This window comes from Nannobrachium achirus (assembly GCF_963921795.1).
Source record: "Nannobrachium achirus genome assembly, chromosome: 1".
Classification (NCBI taxonomy): domain Eukaryota; kingdom Metazoa; phylum Chordata; class Actinopteri; order Myctophiformes; family Myctophidae; genus Nannobrachium; species Nannobrachium achirus.
The window spans coordinates 26,265,939-26,283,909 of NC_137810.1; the positions used below are offsets into that span (position 1 = coordinate 26,265,939).

The window sequence follows — 17,971 nt, forward strand, 5'->3', positions numbered from 1 at the left end:
ATAAAGCTAATTGAATTGAAATTGAATTGAGAGAGAGAGAGAGAGAGAGAGAGAGATGAGGCTACACAATGCTGCGAGAAACAACACAGGAAGCCTATTTTGCTAAACAAATGTTATTGTGAGGAGGGTAAAAAAATGCTTTGGGGAGACAATGTTCAGTTTGAACTTCTTATACGGGTAAAGAAAAGACAACTTCTGCTCTCGTTTCACAAAACGTGTTTTGTGAAAAAATATCAAATTTAAATTAGCACTAATGAACTAGGGGTTCAAATTCACAATGAGCATTTATATGAACACGATCCGCCAAATCCGCTAGGGACTCCTACAGGCTGGGATGGCACCTGTCAGCAGGGGGTGTTGAATGATAGGAGTAGGGTGGAGGGGCTATATCCTCCCGGTGGAGGCTCCTCACTGGCAGGTGAGCCAATAGGGTACATCTGGCACGCAGACATATGTGAGGAAGGTTAATTGGCATAATGACTAAAAAGGGTACGAAAAGAGTATGGCTAAAAAAAAGAGACAAGTTCACGTCACAACATGACTTCATCTTTCTGAAGATCCCAGTGGATGAAAACGTTTGCCCAATTAGACTCACTCACCTCATCCAATGGTTTATTTAACTAAGTGGATTTAAGAAGGAGATGATATGACAGATATACTGTATGATCTATCAAGTAAAGTCGTTACAGTCCACATTCAATCCAGTACATTTTAGAAATGTTAAAAGAACTGAAGATATTTTGTCTTGGCATGTTAAACTAAACCTAGATAGTGCACGGTGTTAGCCTAACACCCAGCCTCAAATTTTCATTTAGTTTCACTCCATTATTCCTGAATGCAAGAGCACCGTTCAGCTGAAGCAAGAGCCCTAGCATGGTGTTGTTATAATGCATAAACAGATACAGGGAAAACTTGTTTGATGGCATTATCTTGGCCATAATGCAAATACAATGAGTAAGCTTATTGGAACAAAGGGTAAGCATGCAAAGTTATACACAATGATTCCTTTTCTGCCCAAACTTGTTGTTATGAAAGAGCTCTGAAATATTTGCATTTGTGTGAAGTCATACTCGAAGGAGTGTCAGTCCTTGTAGCTATTTTTTACAAGATGAACCTCAACATTATACCCGCTTTAAGGATGACTGACAAATGGGATAATATGCGGATGACACAGAACTTTTTGTGGTGAGGTTTGCCCACCTCTGATTATAATAACTAGAAAGATGCAATTGGAAATTGCAAGTGTGGTTGCCTTGAGACGAGCCACACTTGCAAATATCTCTGTATCTGTCAGTCCTTGTCCCTATTCGAGTGGTGCTAACCATTCTGTCCTTGTCCCCTTGTCTTTATGCCCATATATGGAGATCCATGATGTCATCAATATTAAGCCCATTTCTTGGAATGCCCATATATGGACATATTGTACTGTGTCAGTCTCATGTGGTCTATGATGTCAGACATCTATGATGTGGGATGAGTAGTCGGACAAGTACTATAGTCTGGTTGTGGTTGTGGTTGCCCTGACTTATCGCCATTTGCACATAGACTGAATGAGTAAAGTATAATTATAATAAGTATAATTTACAATCCATTACCACTGGCACTGAATATATGCATGAATATACATCTATTGCCTATTAATGGATACATAATACGTAAGAAGAGGGGAAGGGATTGTAATCATATACAAGATGTTCCTTAAGATCTGTGGAAAGTATGGATGGACATCACAGACTAATGAACTACAAAACCACTCTTACCTATGGTGAAGACCATTTTGTTCAGGTAGGCAGGTACAACAGGGCATTAGTGGGCACTGAATAGTATGATGGGTATTAAAAAGATTTGCTATTGCCAGTCACCAGGTCTGGCAGTTGAACATCGTATGTTAGGCTACTTACTTACACGGAACATTTTAGAACTGTGCCTGTAACGGTGCTTTCAACCACCATAAGCAATACTCACATTTTCCTGTAAGAAAATGTTCTCACACTGTATCTCACCAGTACAATTCCACACCTGTTGGGACTGTGCCAATGTATGTAAATTGTACCCACAGTTTATGGAGGTCCAACACTATATCAACACATTTTATGATGGTGTTGTATTCATTTTGGCAGTTACCTGGAGACAAAGTTGTATAAAGAAATACTATCTGCCATAATTGCAGACGATATGATCCATCACTGTCAAGCAGTTGTAGCAGTATTGGTACATCTATTCTACAATGATGACCATTAACTAATTGGAACAAAAAAACAAGAATATGCACACACACTCACACGCAGGCATGCAGGCACGTGCACACACACACACACACACACACACACACACACACACACGCACACGCACACGCACACACACACACACACACACACACACACACACACAGAAACATGAACACACAGATGCACACACACACACACACACAGACACACACACACACACACACACACGCACGCACGCACGCACGCACGCACACAGTCCTCCCATTTTGCGTTTGTTGATTGCCAATGAGGCTTATACATAGTGTATAGGAACATCCTGTTTGTGGCATACTTTTCCTGTTGTTGATGGTACTTCTCCCCAGCATCTGCTATTTCACTGTCTAGATTGTTGCAGTTATGTCCCCACAGTGAATCCACATTTGATAATGCATCTTTTTTGTATCCCCATTCTCTGTTATGTAATATGCATTTACTGGCACACTCTGGAATTGTGGCATTTAATTCTTATTATGGAAAGATGGCAGTCTTAGTTGTGACAGTGCTGTATAACTTTGTAGACTGGCTAGAAAAGTATATGCAAATGTTTAAATAGGATGGTTTAATGACAAAATGAAATTGTAACTTTTTGTTTGACAAAGCTGAATCACAGTGAGCTACATGTATTACACATTTTATTTATTTCACTCTAGGGACTAAGTAAAAGAAATACAAAAGAAATCCATTGTGTTTCAGGATGTCACTTAGTGCTGCTTTATTTCTCTCTCTCTAGGGGCACCATTTAGATCTCAAGACAACAATAATGCCACCACCACCCTTGACCTGTCACTGAACTGGCCTGGGCAGACATCACTCAACCTCGCCACCTAGTGGAGTTCTGGTGACCCTGTGTGGTCACCATCAATCTCTCAGGCAACTACCTCCCCCACCTGGGGAGAGGCCAGCTCTGCACCTTATATTTAACCCCATCCACATTTGGCATGGTTAGGACTGTTTAACAGGAACCTGATTATTGAACCACTGACAAGCGGGAAGGTCCTTTTCCATCCTGTTATAGTTACTTTAGTAGACCTCTGATAGACCCTGCAATGAACCACCTTATACCAGAGCATGTTTCTGTACAAACGGCTGCAAGACTACACCTGTATTGACTTTGTGTCTTACATGATGCAGTTTTTCTAGGACTTAATAGTAACCCCAGGCAAAAGACAAGACTTCCTTAATAAAGAAGCAAGCTAGCCACACAGGAAAAATCACCCTCTAAGAGAGACAAACCTCTCCAAACAAGAACAAATCCAGATGGATCTAACATCAAATGATTCACTTCCAACAGTTATCCCTGGAACAACCCAAAATGGTAAGAACTAATTACTTTGCTGGCAAAAACCACAATAAAAACAGACATCTATTATTAGGTCTATCTGTTTGTGGCAGCAAAATATGTGGTCAAAATATAATATAGAGGGTATGCACGTGACATCATCATACCCGGAGGTTATGCGGGAACACCTACTGAGTGGCAAAATACATCCAAACAGAAAAGTCCTATCCGATTGCATTAAACAACGTTAAACAATGTTATACTTTGCCACTCAATTTGCCATTCACTTTATGCATGCGCATACCCTCTCAGGAAGGTTTTTGTTGTTGTACAACCATGTTACTAACACAGTCACATGATAAAGTATAAATTTGGCTCAAAGTTTAAGTTCAAACATCATCATTCAGAACTGCTTGATTATTGAAAAGATTGATTTTCTGCATCAGTTTTGTCGCACCAAATTCTGAGCCCTGGGTACAAGGATTCAATGAATATTGAATCCTTCTTAGGGGGAGGGGGGTTTAACCCCTTTAGACTGGGAATTCATTATTATACATTATTTTGTGCTTCTATTGAAAAATAGCAGATATACAAGCTCACAGCGCGGCACCAAGTGCCACGCTGCGAGCTTGTAGATCTGCCATTTTTGAAAAATCGTGAAGATTTGAGCAAGTCTTTGAATATTTCAAATCCTTCGAAGGTTTTTTGAAAAACCTATTTTTCTATGTCAGTGGTGCTCAGACGTTTTCCCAAAATAATATGTATTTGGCCACAGACCCCCATCTCAAAATATCCAGGGACGCCCAAGAAGCAAAATTGGAGTTACAAATGTTCGCACACATTTTCACAACTTTTCAAAAATAGCAGATCTACAAGCTTGCAGCGTGGCACTCGGTGCCACGCTATGAGCTTGTATATCTGCTATTTTTCAATAGCTAAAGTATAAAATAATTAAGGCCCCTCCACCTTGGGCGCTAGTAACTCAGTCCCACTTTTCCCCCCCTTGTGACGCCCCTGTTCTGCATACCCCCTCTCATACAGACACTATAGCAGGCAAACCCAACTCTCACAACTGGGAGTTCCTGGTGGCGGTTCTGGCCACAGCCATCTCCATCTCCATTCTCATCGCACTCCTGGCTAAATGCCAGGTGCTGCGGCGCTACCTAGCGCTCTACAGACACACCCGGCTGGTGGAGGAAGACAACGTCAGCCAGTGTGACCGCTCAGGTTTGGCCCTTTTCTAACGCATTTCTTTTTGAATATTTCATATTTACTGAGTGCTTATTATCAGTGGTGGAAAAAGTACTCACATGTTTTACTTAAGTAAAAGTATCAATACTGCAATGTAGAAATACTCTGTTACAAGTAAAAGTCTGGAGTTCTAAATGTAGGCCTACTTAATTAAGTAAAAGTGCAAAAGTATCAGTATCAAAATATACTTGAAGTACAAAAGTAGAAAGTACTCATTATGTAGAATGTCCCATTTCACAAGTTTCAAATGTATAAAAATCATTTGAAAATAGCAGATCTACAAGCTCTCAAATGGCCGAAATGAATAGAGTTGAAGTGGTAAATGTATGTTTTGTAATAATAATCAAAAACAAAAAAGTAACTAACTAAAGTAGGCTACAATATTTGCCTCTGAGACGTATTGGAGTAGAAGTAAAAGTATAGAAAATTGGAAATACTCCAGTAAAGTAAAAGTAACTTGAAATTGTTACTTTACACCACTGCTTAGGCTTATTATCACATTATGGATTATGAAATGTGCTTGGCAAAGACGAAACCAACTAAAATTCAAAACATCCGAGGTAAAAGGGAGATAAGAGAGAGCCACTTAATTTCACCTTTAATGAGGAAGGTGGCTCTGTCTGTATTACATTATGAACATTTGACTGCCTCCCACAGCCAGAAACGACAAGAGCGATGGAAAAGGCAGCTGTGTCTTTAAACTGGATAGCTTTCTGGGAGGCAGAATTTCTGGTTGTGGACTGATAATGCTGCCATAATTAAAAGTTAATTTGGTTGTGAATTGTAAGACAAACATCATGTGATTTCACAAAGCCAGTTCATTATTCACTGTCAGTGGAGCAGCTCAACATTGTACATCAATATCATAACATTAGCCTTGCCTTTTTGCTTTCTACCTTTGGGAGAGTTGCCTCGTGATTATAAACACTAAACTGGATTCTTCTATGCCACAGCAAAAGATTTGTGAAATTTACTCTCGACAAATTATGAAATGAAGTGCCTGCTGCATGCTGTATCCTGTTGGTATTTTAACAAGAGAGATGGAAATCACCTAAAATATCTCACCCTTTTCCAAATAACAGTGGAACATTGGACAGGTTGAATAAATCCTTTACTGCTAATTCTAGGCATGGAGGTGGAATTTCCCATGCATGAGGGGCATGGAATGAACCCCCGCTCTGGCGATCATACGAACGAGGAAGAAGATGACGATGGCTTCATCGAGGATAACTACATTCAGGCCAGCGAGAGGGAGAGGGCACAGAGGGCATTGGAACACCTGGACGAGACTGCTGCTGAGGAAGAGGAAGAGATGGATGATATTGAATTCACCATCGCTTAGTGACTGAGTTGCGTAATGTTTGGGTGCTTGGCTCTGTATCAGTATTGTTTCGTTTGCCTGGGATGGAGCCCTATGAATCCTTCACTACTCATTCACATATTTGAAAATTCTTTGCAAACTGAAACGGAGCATCAATTGTATATCAATCTAAGAAAAGAGTTTAGCAATCTCCTTTTGGATGAGCAGTAAATGTTTCCCATGCAGGAGATCCAGGTTAGAATCCAGGTGATTGCATTGGCGTCTCATCTGGGATCTGGTTTCCCAGTGGGGGGAAGTTGGATTCCCTTAGAATGTTTGATTTCCCATGTGGGACGCCCAGGTTCCAGTCGAGGTGGCGCTCTAGAGCATTATAGCAATGTTTTCATTCAAAGTTATTCTACGGCCCCCTAAAGGTCCTTGATGATTGTTTGTTGTATTGGATAATGACAGAATTGGCACAGGCTAGCCTTACATTAAGACGCATTCTGCCGAGACTCTCGCATTGTGAATTGGGGCGACGGCAGAAAGCGTCTTACCGACTTGTCAGACAGGTCCGGAGTATGGTCTGCAAAACTGCTACTGCGGCTCTACACATGCACACATGCGAGACATATCTTCCGTACAAGTTCTGCAAGGTGTATGCGACTTGTCCGGAAGCCTTGTTTAATGTATTAGTCTGTATTGTTAAATAAAATTAGTTTTTACCAAGTGTACGGCTTTTCCAAATCTAGCATCTCTGGTTTGGTTAAAGATGGCTGCACTTATCACGTGACGTTCATCCATTCCCCCATTCGCTCATACAAGGACATGATGTAAGTGTATATGGAAGAATGCACAATAATGCTTCCAGCCACCAACGGGCGCTGTTGCAGCTAACGTTGTAGCAAACGAGGAAAAGCCGTACACTTGGTAAAAACTCATTTTATTTAACAATACGGACTAATACATTAAACAAGGCTTCCGGACAAGTCGCATACACCTTGCAGAACTTGTACGGAAGATATGTCTCGCATGTGTGCATGTGTAGAGCCGCAGTAGCAGTTTTGCAGACCATACTCCGGACCTGTCTGACAAGTCGGTAAGACGCTTTCTGCCGTCGCCCCAATTCACAATGCGAGAGTCTCGGCAGAATGCGTCTTAATGTAAGGCTAGGCACAGGCAACTGAATTAAGATGTCATGTCACTGATCTCTGGCACTGTACTGTAATTAGCTAAGCATTTCTTTGGAAGAATCGTTCACTTTGTGATACAAGCACTAAATTTGGCATGAACAATGTCAAGGACCTACTTTTTCCAAAAAGCTTGTTAGCCACAAAAAAGAAAAGCAATATGGCCACCATTTTTCAAAAAAAGAAGTTGGGTCTCATTGACTTTACTATACAGGAAAGAAATACAAAAGATAAATCTGCTTTAAGTAGCATGTGAGGGGTCAAATTAGGGGTTTTTCATGATTCTGAATCCATTGCAATTTGTTTTGCACATAAAATATTCCTTGAGCTCAATCACAAGTCAAATGTTTTGAAAAATGGTGGCCATATTGCATTGTTTTTATAGTCTAAAGAGCTTTTTGGAAAAATTAGGTCCTTGGCATTGTTCATGCCAAATTTGGTGCTTGTATCACAAAGTGAACGATTGTGTCTCTAAGCTGCTGGGCTAAATCCCCCCTCTGGGCTAAATTGTCAGACATGTACCTGCAGGGGTCCTTGTCAGCATTAAAAAAATAATTGTCTCCCTGGTCTATGTTTCATATCACACTATTGATCAATGCATCATTTCACTTCCCCCCATGCTTTTTTTTTTAAATCAAAAGTGTAGCTAATGTTCTAATCTGTATTCTGTATTAATAAATCATCAGTCTGTGAATGATGATTCGTTCTGAACAAACGTCTGCGTGGGAAATGTTTCTTTAAGTGTAGCCTAGTATGATTTGTTTCCCCTTCAGAAAATACAGACAGGACTACTATTTACAATATATTGTGCCACTGCACTGCACATCATGTACGGTTATTATTTCACACTAGTTGCCTTTCCTAATGAAAAAGACTTCTTAAATATGTGTCTTGGCGGGGCACCACGAGTTGGCTACAGTCGATCAGCAAATAAATAAAAACCTGGGGCACATTCAGTCTGGACTTTAGACAGAATCAATAAATAATTCTGATACGAAACATTTGGCCTCACTCAGTGATAATATAGGTGCAAATGCGCAAACTAGACTACCAGAACCCGAAGATATCGCACTCCATCACAAGAGGGTGTGAGTGACTTACCACGGGCACGGACCTGCACGGACCCACACCCTAGTAGATGTCAGATCTGTTCCTTTTTGCCAAGCAAGCGACACCCACTGTCGTACGACTGAAGTGTAAATGGAACGCACGCAGCACAGCTGAGCTCCAGTGATGAAAGCTGCCCGACAGGACAGGTTTGTGTGTGACGCTGAGGCTGACAGGCTAGCCTACTACTACCCGGAAAAAGAGCACATCATAGCGCCACACACACACACACACACACACACACACTGCACTGCGAGCGACGGTGTGCGAGGAAGATGACACGACCGATTGTTTGTACAGATAAATGACCCACATTTCACGGATTTACAGAAAGCCACTCACCGTCCGTCCACTTTTACTGAACTCGGTCTAATCTTCCAAGATGTCAGCATCTGCCATATTCATCCTGGACCTCAAAGGAAAGGTGAGTTGTTTGTTGCGACTTGAAGTTTTCATGATGACAGCACCTGCTGCGAAGTGCGTTCAGGTAGTGCAACGCCAGTAGACGTACTGTTGTATCGTGTTTTGTGAATGGTGTGTGCAGTGCACGTGTAGCCTGCTAACTACTGCAGTGGTTCTCAAACTTTTTAATGTCAAGGACCCCCAAGTTGATAGTACTATAGTATAGTATCATCAGCCCGCGGACCCCCTTTTGAAAAGATAATAAGAGAAGATTTTTACAGCTCTAGCAGTGATTCTCAACCATTTTATTTGCAAGGACCCCCAGTTTTACATGTATTTTAGGCTACGGTACGGACCCCCATTTAATAGTATTTATATCTCTGAGAGCCCAATCTATATTGTAAAATCAATGTTAATTTAACTCTGAGAGTGTACAAATGGTTCCATTTGTACATTCTGAGTTACATGCCCTTAGGGTCCATTTGGTTCCTATCTGTCATTTAGTTGGGGACCACCTGGAACTCCCTCAAGGACCCCTGGGGGTCCCCGGACGGCCGGGCCCCGCTTTGAAAACCGATGTAGCCTACTGCACTTGTTAAATTCTGGTCACGTCAGAGATCTCTGTAACCCATATTATGGAAGAGGAAGCAGAATGGGAATGGAAAAAGAACTTGCCAAACTTGTTAAACGAGGCTATAGTAAATGACTGAACAAAGTACTGGGTGGCTGTTCTTGTGACCACAGCTGTGTCCCATTCATTTAAAGTTTGTTACTGTATTGGCAATGGTCGCAGGCTCGCAGCACCCTTATCTGAACATATTTTATTAATAAAACAAGCTCTTTAATGTGCTGTAGCTTCTCTCTCTCTCTCTCTCTCTCTCTCTCTCTCTCTCTCTCTCTCTCTCTCTCTCTCTCATTCTGTGAATGAATGAGTCAAATGAAATAATAGTAAAGACCCATGTGTTTGGGGGATTTGTTTTGTGCCCACAGGGGTGGATTATCCTCCATGGCCTGGATGTCTGATTGTGCTAATTAAAGGTTCACTACTTTATTATGTTGTCCATACACTCACTCACTCACTCACTCACTCACTCACTCACTCACTCACTCACATACAGATACAGTACATACACAGGCTACAGTACAGACAGTGAGTAAATATTCTCACTCTGCCTCCCCCCAGCTCTCTTGCTCCTCTCCTCCACTCTGCCTGGGGCAAGCCTGTAGTCATCCACCTAAGCCCTCTGTCTTTCTACTCAGACCAAAGCACTAGCAGGCTGAGGTACCTGCACTCACTAGAAATCTGGAAGTAGAAAAGAGGTTTATTTAATTTTTTTTGCCCTTTGTCATTGCACTTTGAAGGCAAAACGACCCACTGATGTTCAAACTATGGATGATGAATACCCATAAATAACCCTGCATCAATATGCACGCACCACATACTGTACAGACAAAGAGAACCAGTAAGACTCCCTAATCGGGAGCGTGATTTTAGGGCAAAATGTGTAGGAGCAGTGTCCAAAAATGTGTTTGAAAAAATCGGCCAGATAATGGCGCTATATGGGACAGATCCATGTTGATGACATGAGTGTAGACATATTGTGTACCGATTTGCGTGATTTTAGGGCAAAATCTGCAGGAGCAGTGTCCAAAAATGTTTTTGAAAAAATGGGCCTGATGGTGGCGCTATATGGGACAGATTCATGTTGACGTCTCTCTTGGCGCCGCCGAGGCGGACGCGTGGGTACCGACCCCGGCTCTCCCGGTCGCTCCTAGCCCGAGTTACGGCATTTTATGTGTGCTGCAGTGGCGCTGGTCCTCCACTAGGGGCATCCATTCTGGAGCACCAGGAGTCGGTGGTCCCCAGGAATTCCCTGTGAACAGCCCCGTTTGGGTGGTCATTTGGTCATTTTTGCACTTTTTGGCAGTGGTGGAAGGGGGTCCCTGGGGGTCCCTGGAGCTTCGGGGGTCCCTGGTGGGGTGGAGGTTGTGGATTGGCAGGCAAGGAGTGTGTGTGCAAAGTTTGGCATGGATTGGGGTAACGGTGGCAGAGATATGAGTTGGGGAAAAGTCTGACATGACGGACAGACTGACTGACAGCCGGTGGAGGTTTTGGTAGTAACTGCGACCTGACGGTCGCAACAACTCACTGCCCTACCCATACCACTCCATGTTCATTCACACAACTGTGTACTTGGAAAGAATCAGACCTGTTCCCTAGTCCCTACACATGATGGGTCCGTTTCATCCCAGCACAGCCCTCGGGCCCCATACAGATGCTCCATGGCTGGTCATGTGCAGCCTGACTGAGCCTAATTAGACTCATTTATCTAGAGAAAAGTAATGACATCGCTTTCTGCGAGGGTCCCAGTGCTTCTGCTGCTTCCATGATGTTCAATGATTGGATGTGTCTCTGCAAGAGTGTTTGTTAATTGTGACCGTAGGTCGCAGTTTACTATCAGAACCGTCACAGCACAGCTTGTCCGTAGACGTCTGTCCAGACGGGTAACGCCTGACACTGTGGTTCCCCTGACACATCACTGTGACATCACAGGTGACATCACAATTACGTCAGATACTCGGGGCAGGGATCTCCATATATGGGCATAAAATGGATTCTGTTAGGGATCTCCATATATGGGCATAAAAGGGATTGTATCCCAGATGTTAACAATTTTGCTGCCATTTTAAACATAGCTGTAGTAAGCAGCTGCCAAATTGTCCTTACCTTTTAACGTGGGCACGTGCACGCATAGTGCATGATCTGTGCGCGACTCATGTAGTAGACCGGTAGACAAGATGACAGCTTTCGAATAAAAAAAAATCCTTTGAAATAGACAAATCCGTTGCCAGGCTGTTACCCCTGCTGTATCCGCCAGTGTTACATAAGAAAACATTGGAAACGGCCAGCTGTGCGCTATGGTAACACGTGGACACGTTCGCGCACATAGCAGACGATATGTGCGCGGATCATATTCCAGGCGGGCACAAGAATCAAACAGCTATCAAATAAATAAAAAAACGTGTGAAAAAAGACGATGCCGTGCTGCTCCTTCCTCTGTTTACAATGTAAACAGATCGGACGGAAGCTACGATTGGGCCTTGGACAGGATACGGAAACCTAGATCCGGTCAGAACCGGAAATACGGCAGGATACAGTTAGGAGGCGGGCCTAAGACTCCGAAACGGCTATATACAGCGATCATACTTTTAATTGTTTCATAATGATTAAAGCTAATTAAATTTCCGGGATCTACGGGCATCGCAGCGTGGTACAGCGGGAAATCAACGGTTTCGACGGGGATCACGGGAAATGAGTTAAGAGAACCACACTAACAGAATCCATGGCCAAGACAGATGGCTAAGACTGATGGCGCAACCTTAGGCGTCTTACTGGTATCATATAGCGACATAATGCATTTGTTGGAAATGAAAATGTAATCATTGGCGTCTTGAAAAGACCTCCAGACCAGTGGTGTGCTGTGGATTGAACTCTATTTTAATGACTTGCATGTGTGTGCGGATGTGCACGCGGCCTGCCGCTCGGTGCTAGACAGTTGAAATACTGTATTCTTCAACACGTGATGGAAAACATTTTTTTCCTATTAATTAATTTTCCTTTTAGTTTTATATAAAATACTTTACATAGTCACCCACACACGTACGTAAGTAGCCTACTTAAAGTTATACCATGTAACTTTTTTTATAAAACAAATCTTAAAATGGTCCTAACTCTTAAATCGCTAAAGTTTTAGAACACCCACTCCGTTATTTTCAGCTTCTGAAGCCTTCTCTTTATATATTTTCTTCTAGCAGTGACAGGGGCGGGATTTCCCGGCAAAATGACGTCATCATACACTACCGGCCAATCACAGCGAGGGTTATACACTGCCGGCCAATCACAGCGCATCTTGAAGTGGGGTCGCTAGCTATCACAATAGGGCGGCCATATTTGTAGGCGCCCGTGTGTCTATCTATACTCGGGTGAAACACTCCGTTTCTCCGGAATGCCTGAACGCACAGGAACCAGGGACCCCTCCAAAGATAGATCTCGGCGAGGTGGAGGCAGACGCGGGGGTGACGCGGGGGTGTGAGGCCCGGTCCGCGGCGAAAAACGGCCGAAAGACGCGGACGCTACTGACCACTAGTTGAGCAACTTACACAGTATAGCTTTAAAATAATCACACAACTTGTCTGTACTTGAATGACTTTATTTATGCCATAGGCGTAAAATAAAGTTTCCCTTGGATCATATGCTTTAGACGCTTAGCTTGGACTTTTCTTCGGTGGCCGTGGCACAGTGCCTTGTAGATATCATGCAGGCAGGAGTAAACACTGCAGAGAATAGGCCTACTAGGCGAACGTTGTAGGTGAGGCACACGTGCCTGAGTATTGTTATGCAAAGCAGCCAGGTAGGGGGATTGAAGTGTTGACCACGGCGTCAACACATCTTGTCGGCGTGCGTGCCCACGCGTGTAGCTTGAAAGGTAGTGGAAAGGCGCTCCACACAGCTCCACCGGCATGGCGGCATCTCACCCCTGCTCCAGACTCCTTATTTGTGCTGCATCTTAGATACAAGGCCTTGGCCTGTATAAATGGGGCTATACTGTAGCTCTTTGTTGGCTCTTTTTGGTCTTTGAATGGATACATTCAAGTGAAATGAATGAATGTGGAATGACTGATCTCTCCCTCAGTCAAAACTGCACACTCACTCCCCATTTTTCACCACAGTCTGAAAACTCGCCTCTTCAGACTCTGCCTCACACCCTAGTTGTTTACTTTGCACTCTTAACTTGACCATACCATTCGTAAGTTGCTCTGGATAAGAGCATCTGATAAAATGCCTAAATTGTAAATGCCAGCATACATGACTTTTAGTTTGCATAACACAAAAAATGGTTGAAACTTTTCAATAACTTTTTTGTCATTTTGTGTTTTATTATTATTATTATTATTTTCAATTACTGCTTTCTATCGTTTTATACATTTTAGTGATGTTTATTTGAGTGGGTGGCATGCGTACAAGTGGCTAATTATTAAGTGTGCCTGCCATGCAATGGCAAAACACTTATTGTAATCCGCCATACTTAAGTATGTATACGGTATACTGTATGTATATATATATATATATAATGTCGCCACAAATTTCGGCACGTAATAACTGCCTCACGATTTACGTCACCCCCGCAATATATACATCAAAACGTGCGACTCGGCCGGGAATAGGTTGCCATTACTTACTTACCAAAAACCCCATGTCTTTGAATGGGGGACTCCGAAAAAAACAAAACAAACTTTGGCACCACGCACCACATTACTCTGGCATACTTTTGCCTAGGAACGTGATTTAAACTTTAAAACGCTCACACGACTTTGGACCTTTTCCGGCCAATAGGGACAAGCTGTAATTGATTAAGCCCCGCCCCCTCTGTATTCCTATTGGCTGGGCTTTAAACAGCTATAACTCCAGTTCACAGCATGGTACCGTCTTGAAAAGTGGCGTGTGTACTTAAACAGCCAATAAGAATGAGCTGTAATTGCTGAAGCCCCACCCCCTCTCTTCCTATTGGCTGAGCTTTAAACAGCGATAACTCCAGTTTGCAGCATTGTACTGTCTCCGAATTTGGTGTGTGTACTTAGATGGCCAATATGAATGATCTGGAATTGCTTAAGCCCCGCCCCCTCTGCCTTCCTATTGGCTCGGCTTTAAACAGCCATAACTACACTTCCCAACACATTACTGGTCTCAAACTCAGTGAGCGGTCCCACAGTCCCAACAGCTAACCGCAAATGCTAATGGCTACTAATGTTAAAAATGTTAATGCTAACAAATGCTAATGCTAAAAATGCTAATGTTAACAAATTCTAATGTTAACAAATGCTAAAAATGCTAATGTTAAAAATGCTAATTCTAATGCTAATATTAGAAATGTTAATGTTAGCTAATGATAAAAATGCTATGCTAGAAAATGGTAATGTTAATGTTATAAATGCTAATACTAAAAATGCTAATTCTAGCTAATGTTAAAAATGTTCATGCAAAAAATTCTAATGCTAACACCAACTGCTACACAAGGTTGCACACACTTAGCGAGCTGCAGGCACACTTAAAATTTCGTAGACATTTTCTTTTCAAGTGTCTTTTTAGAAACAATATCCCAATTCCCAAGATGCACCGCAATCTTTCATGGGCAGATGTAACTTGGTTGTTACTGTAAATATTATTAAAGAAATCGCCAGCTTATTGTGTCTAAAAAGATATAATTAGCCACTTGTACGCATGCCTCCACCCACTCAAATAACAATAGCTAAAATCGCTAAAACGAAAAAAAGCAGTAAATGAAAAAGATTTAACTCATATTTTATATCTAAAAATTTTTATCTAAAACATGAATCAAAGTTGTCCTTTAAGAGTTGATGCTGGGTCATGTACAGTAGAACGTCAGTGTTCATTTAAGTCTTGAGAGGGTAAACATTTTACTGTATGTGAACCCCAAATCTTTGAGGGGGGAACCTCAAATTCCCGAGGGGGGAACCCCACATCTTTGAGGCAGGAACCCAAAATATTTGAGGGGGGAGCCTCAAATCTTTAAGGGGGGCGTAAGATAAAATAAATAAGTCAACAACCACAACAATGCAAGTCAATAGAGATGATGGAGGGTAGAACCACATATCAAATGGACTGGCAAGCTTGAGTGATGCTATAGTAGTAGCAGGAGATGGATTATTTGCTGAGGCTGTCTGCTCAACATAAGAAAGAGGAGGATGGCTCATCACATTATATAGCATTAGAAACATTGTTAAAATGATACTAATGAAAGGAAACTACATTTTTAATTTGAAATGTGTCCACTCAATTCAATTGAAATAGCTGTAGTTTTGAAATGTTATCATTCTCAGAAGGTAGCCTTGCGACCTCTAGTTGCAACTACTCTGCTGCTAGTCTCTTATACTGCTGTTAAGGGATAAGAGGCTAAATCTGGTCATTATCTCACTTTATATTCTCCTCTTTAAAACCTCAAGCTGAAATTTGTCTCCGCAACAAAAGAAATTATGAATGTTGATGAGCTTATCATTGTCATCATAAATGAGTTTTAATTATGGCTGTAGAGGGATAACTAGATTACAGTGTAAGGCAGTTCTTCAATGACTCATTAGTGGTTGCATTGATATAAAACAAAGCAAAAAACGATTTAAAATTAGGCCTATTTGCTTGGTTTTGTGTTCAAACTCAGATGAGTATATGAATAAACTCACGGGCGCCATGCCCCTCTGTTACATTGTCTGCAGAAAATGTGTGTTCTTTTATTTAACTTGCGAGAGAGAGCCAGTGATACCTTTACCAATTATATCAGCAGAGCCCCAGACAGTGCTTTAGCTTCCAGTACTTCCTGCTGGAAAATGTAATTCCAACCAATAAGGGAGTTTGAGGCTGTTGGACAGAAGAATTGAGTTCCAGGAACAGACTCGCTGAAGTGTGAGGATGCTTCCAGACCCCTCAGTGGTGTGACATTTTGAGATACAAGGCTTCCCATATACCTTCCTTTCTTCGATGACCTTTGATCTTTTCTTGCTGTGATTCCCCCCCCCCCCCCCCCATCACAGGCTGAGCAGTGGTCTGTTCATATCCCTTTCTCTCCCCAGATTGCTTTTCTTTCCTGGCATTTCTTTTTTCTTTCCTTTTTTCTTTTCCTTATTTCCTCCTGCTTTTGTTGTCTCTGCCCCTGTGTGACCCCTGTGGAACCGAAGCGCCTCGATGAGAAAGGTTGGAAGGTTTGCGTGTGTGCAACTGCGCATGCCTGTCTGTGTGTTTGTGATCCCTCAAGCATAAAGACTTTGATCTTTCTTCACTTCTAAGTGTGAGGGTTTCAGTATGATTCAGTGCTGACTCTGTGTGTGTGTGTGTGTGTGTGTGTGTGTGTGTGTGTGTGTGTGTGTGTGTGTGTGTGTGTGTGTGTGTGTGTGTGTGTGTGTGTGTGTGTGTGTGTGTGTGTGTGTGTGTGTGTGTGTGTGTGTGTGTGTGTGTGTGTGTGTGTGTGTGACCAATAGCTTTGTTTGGTGGGGAAGTGGGTTGGGTTCAGTGTTCTAAATTTGGTGTTCAACACCTAAAGGCTGTCCTGTTTGATCTAAAAATGTAATACTACTCTGAGGGAGCTTGCTAAAACTTTGTTTCAGTACATGAGACACCATTAGGTTCCCCTGGCACGGGTGTGTGAGTCAAGTTAACTCTTAGCTTCAGAAGGAAAGCTAATGGCACACACCCGTTTTGGGGTCTGGACGGCTGGCCTGACCTTATTGACCTCTGTGCAAGAACTGGCATGCCATATACACGTACAGTATATCATCCCTCGATTGGGTGGTCTGACTCGCAACACAGTAGCAGTTTCTCTATAACATCTGTAGGATCTCTATAACATCCGTGGGATCTGATCTCTTTAACATCCATAGGATCAGACCCTTCTTCACCCAGGAGTCAGGCCAGCTCCTCATCTAGATCATCATATCAAAACACTGACTGTCCTCACTGGCCTCCCGGCATGTGCACTTGAGCCTCTCCACTGGCTCCCTCTTTAACTCAAACTCAAACCTTTACATAATCAAGGACCCCCAAATTGATTTGTATTTGGCCACGGACCCCCATCTAAAAAGATCTTTTGCTTGGGATAAGAGAAGATTTAAGAGGCAAAATGATATATATATATTTTTCTCAAATAGCTCGCCTCGATTGTCTATGAGCTTGCATGCAGATTGGCTATTTACAAATAGAAAATAAAGATAAAAGTGGCTAAACAGATGTTGAACATTTTTATGCTATATTAACACATTTTCCTGTGGCTCCTCAGACCCTACTTTGAGAACCACTGTATATAACTGATTGTCTGAATTCACTAGGGCTACTTTAAAAAGAAATCACACCTAGTGTGAAGTGAGTGGTGCTATTTATGAGTTAATTTCATTAATGTGTACCCGTCCAGTCCCGCAAACTGTGCAAAGCTTGGCCGATGTGACCCTTGGCGTACAACAAACTTTGAGCGCTTTGTGCCAAGATTTAGATTTTAGGCCAGATGTTAGCCACGCATCGGGACGCAATTGTTGAAGCTTATCTCCGTCCAGGAGCACTGCTCAAACCCTTGCACGCTCTGACTGGCACTATTAACACTTGGGGAGCCAAACT

At 42.4% G+C, this 17,971-nt stretch overlaps 2 protein-coding genes across 3 annotated transcripts in view; both read left to right on the forward strand.

Annotated features, from left to right (window-relative positions):
* cUnh1orf210 (chromosome Un C1orf210 homolog) overlaps window positions 1–6,139 on the forward strand; it is a gene marked incomplete at both ends in the record, with an annotated part of 26,892 nt that extends 20,753 nt beyond the window's left edge. Inside the window, 2 exons of the mRNA XM_080727853.1 lie at window positions 4,588–4,773; window positions 5,925–6,139. Coding sequence (XP_080583979.1) covers window positions 4,588–4,773; window positions 5,925–6,139 — 401 coding nt within the window. The remainder of the gene's footprint in view (window positions 1–4,587; window positions 4,774–5,924) is intronic.
* Window positions 6,140–8,358: 2,219 nt separating this feature from the next.
* Window positions 8,359–17,971, forward strand: part of ap1m3 (adaptor related protein complex 1 subunit mu 3) — a 57,697-nt gene continuing 48,084 nt past the window's right edge. Inside the window, exon 1 of one of the 2 annotated variants that reach the window (XM_080723217.1) lies at window positions 8,359–8,818. In XM_080723217.1, coding sequence (XP_080579343.1) covers window positions 8,777–8,818 — 42 coding nt within the window. In that variant the 5' untranslated portion in view covers window positions 8,359–8,776. The remainder of the gene's footprint in view (window positions 8,819–17,971) is intronic. The other variant, XM_080723218.1, reaches the window with a different exon arrangement.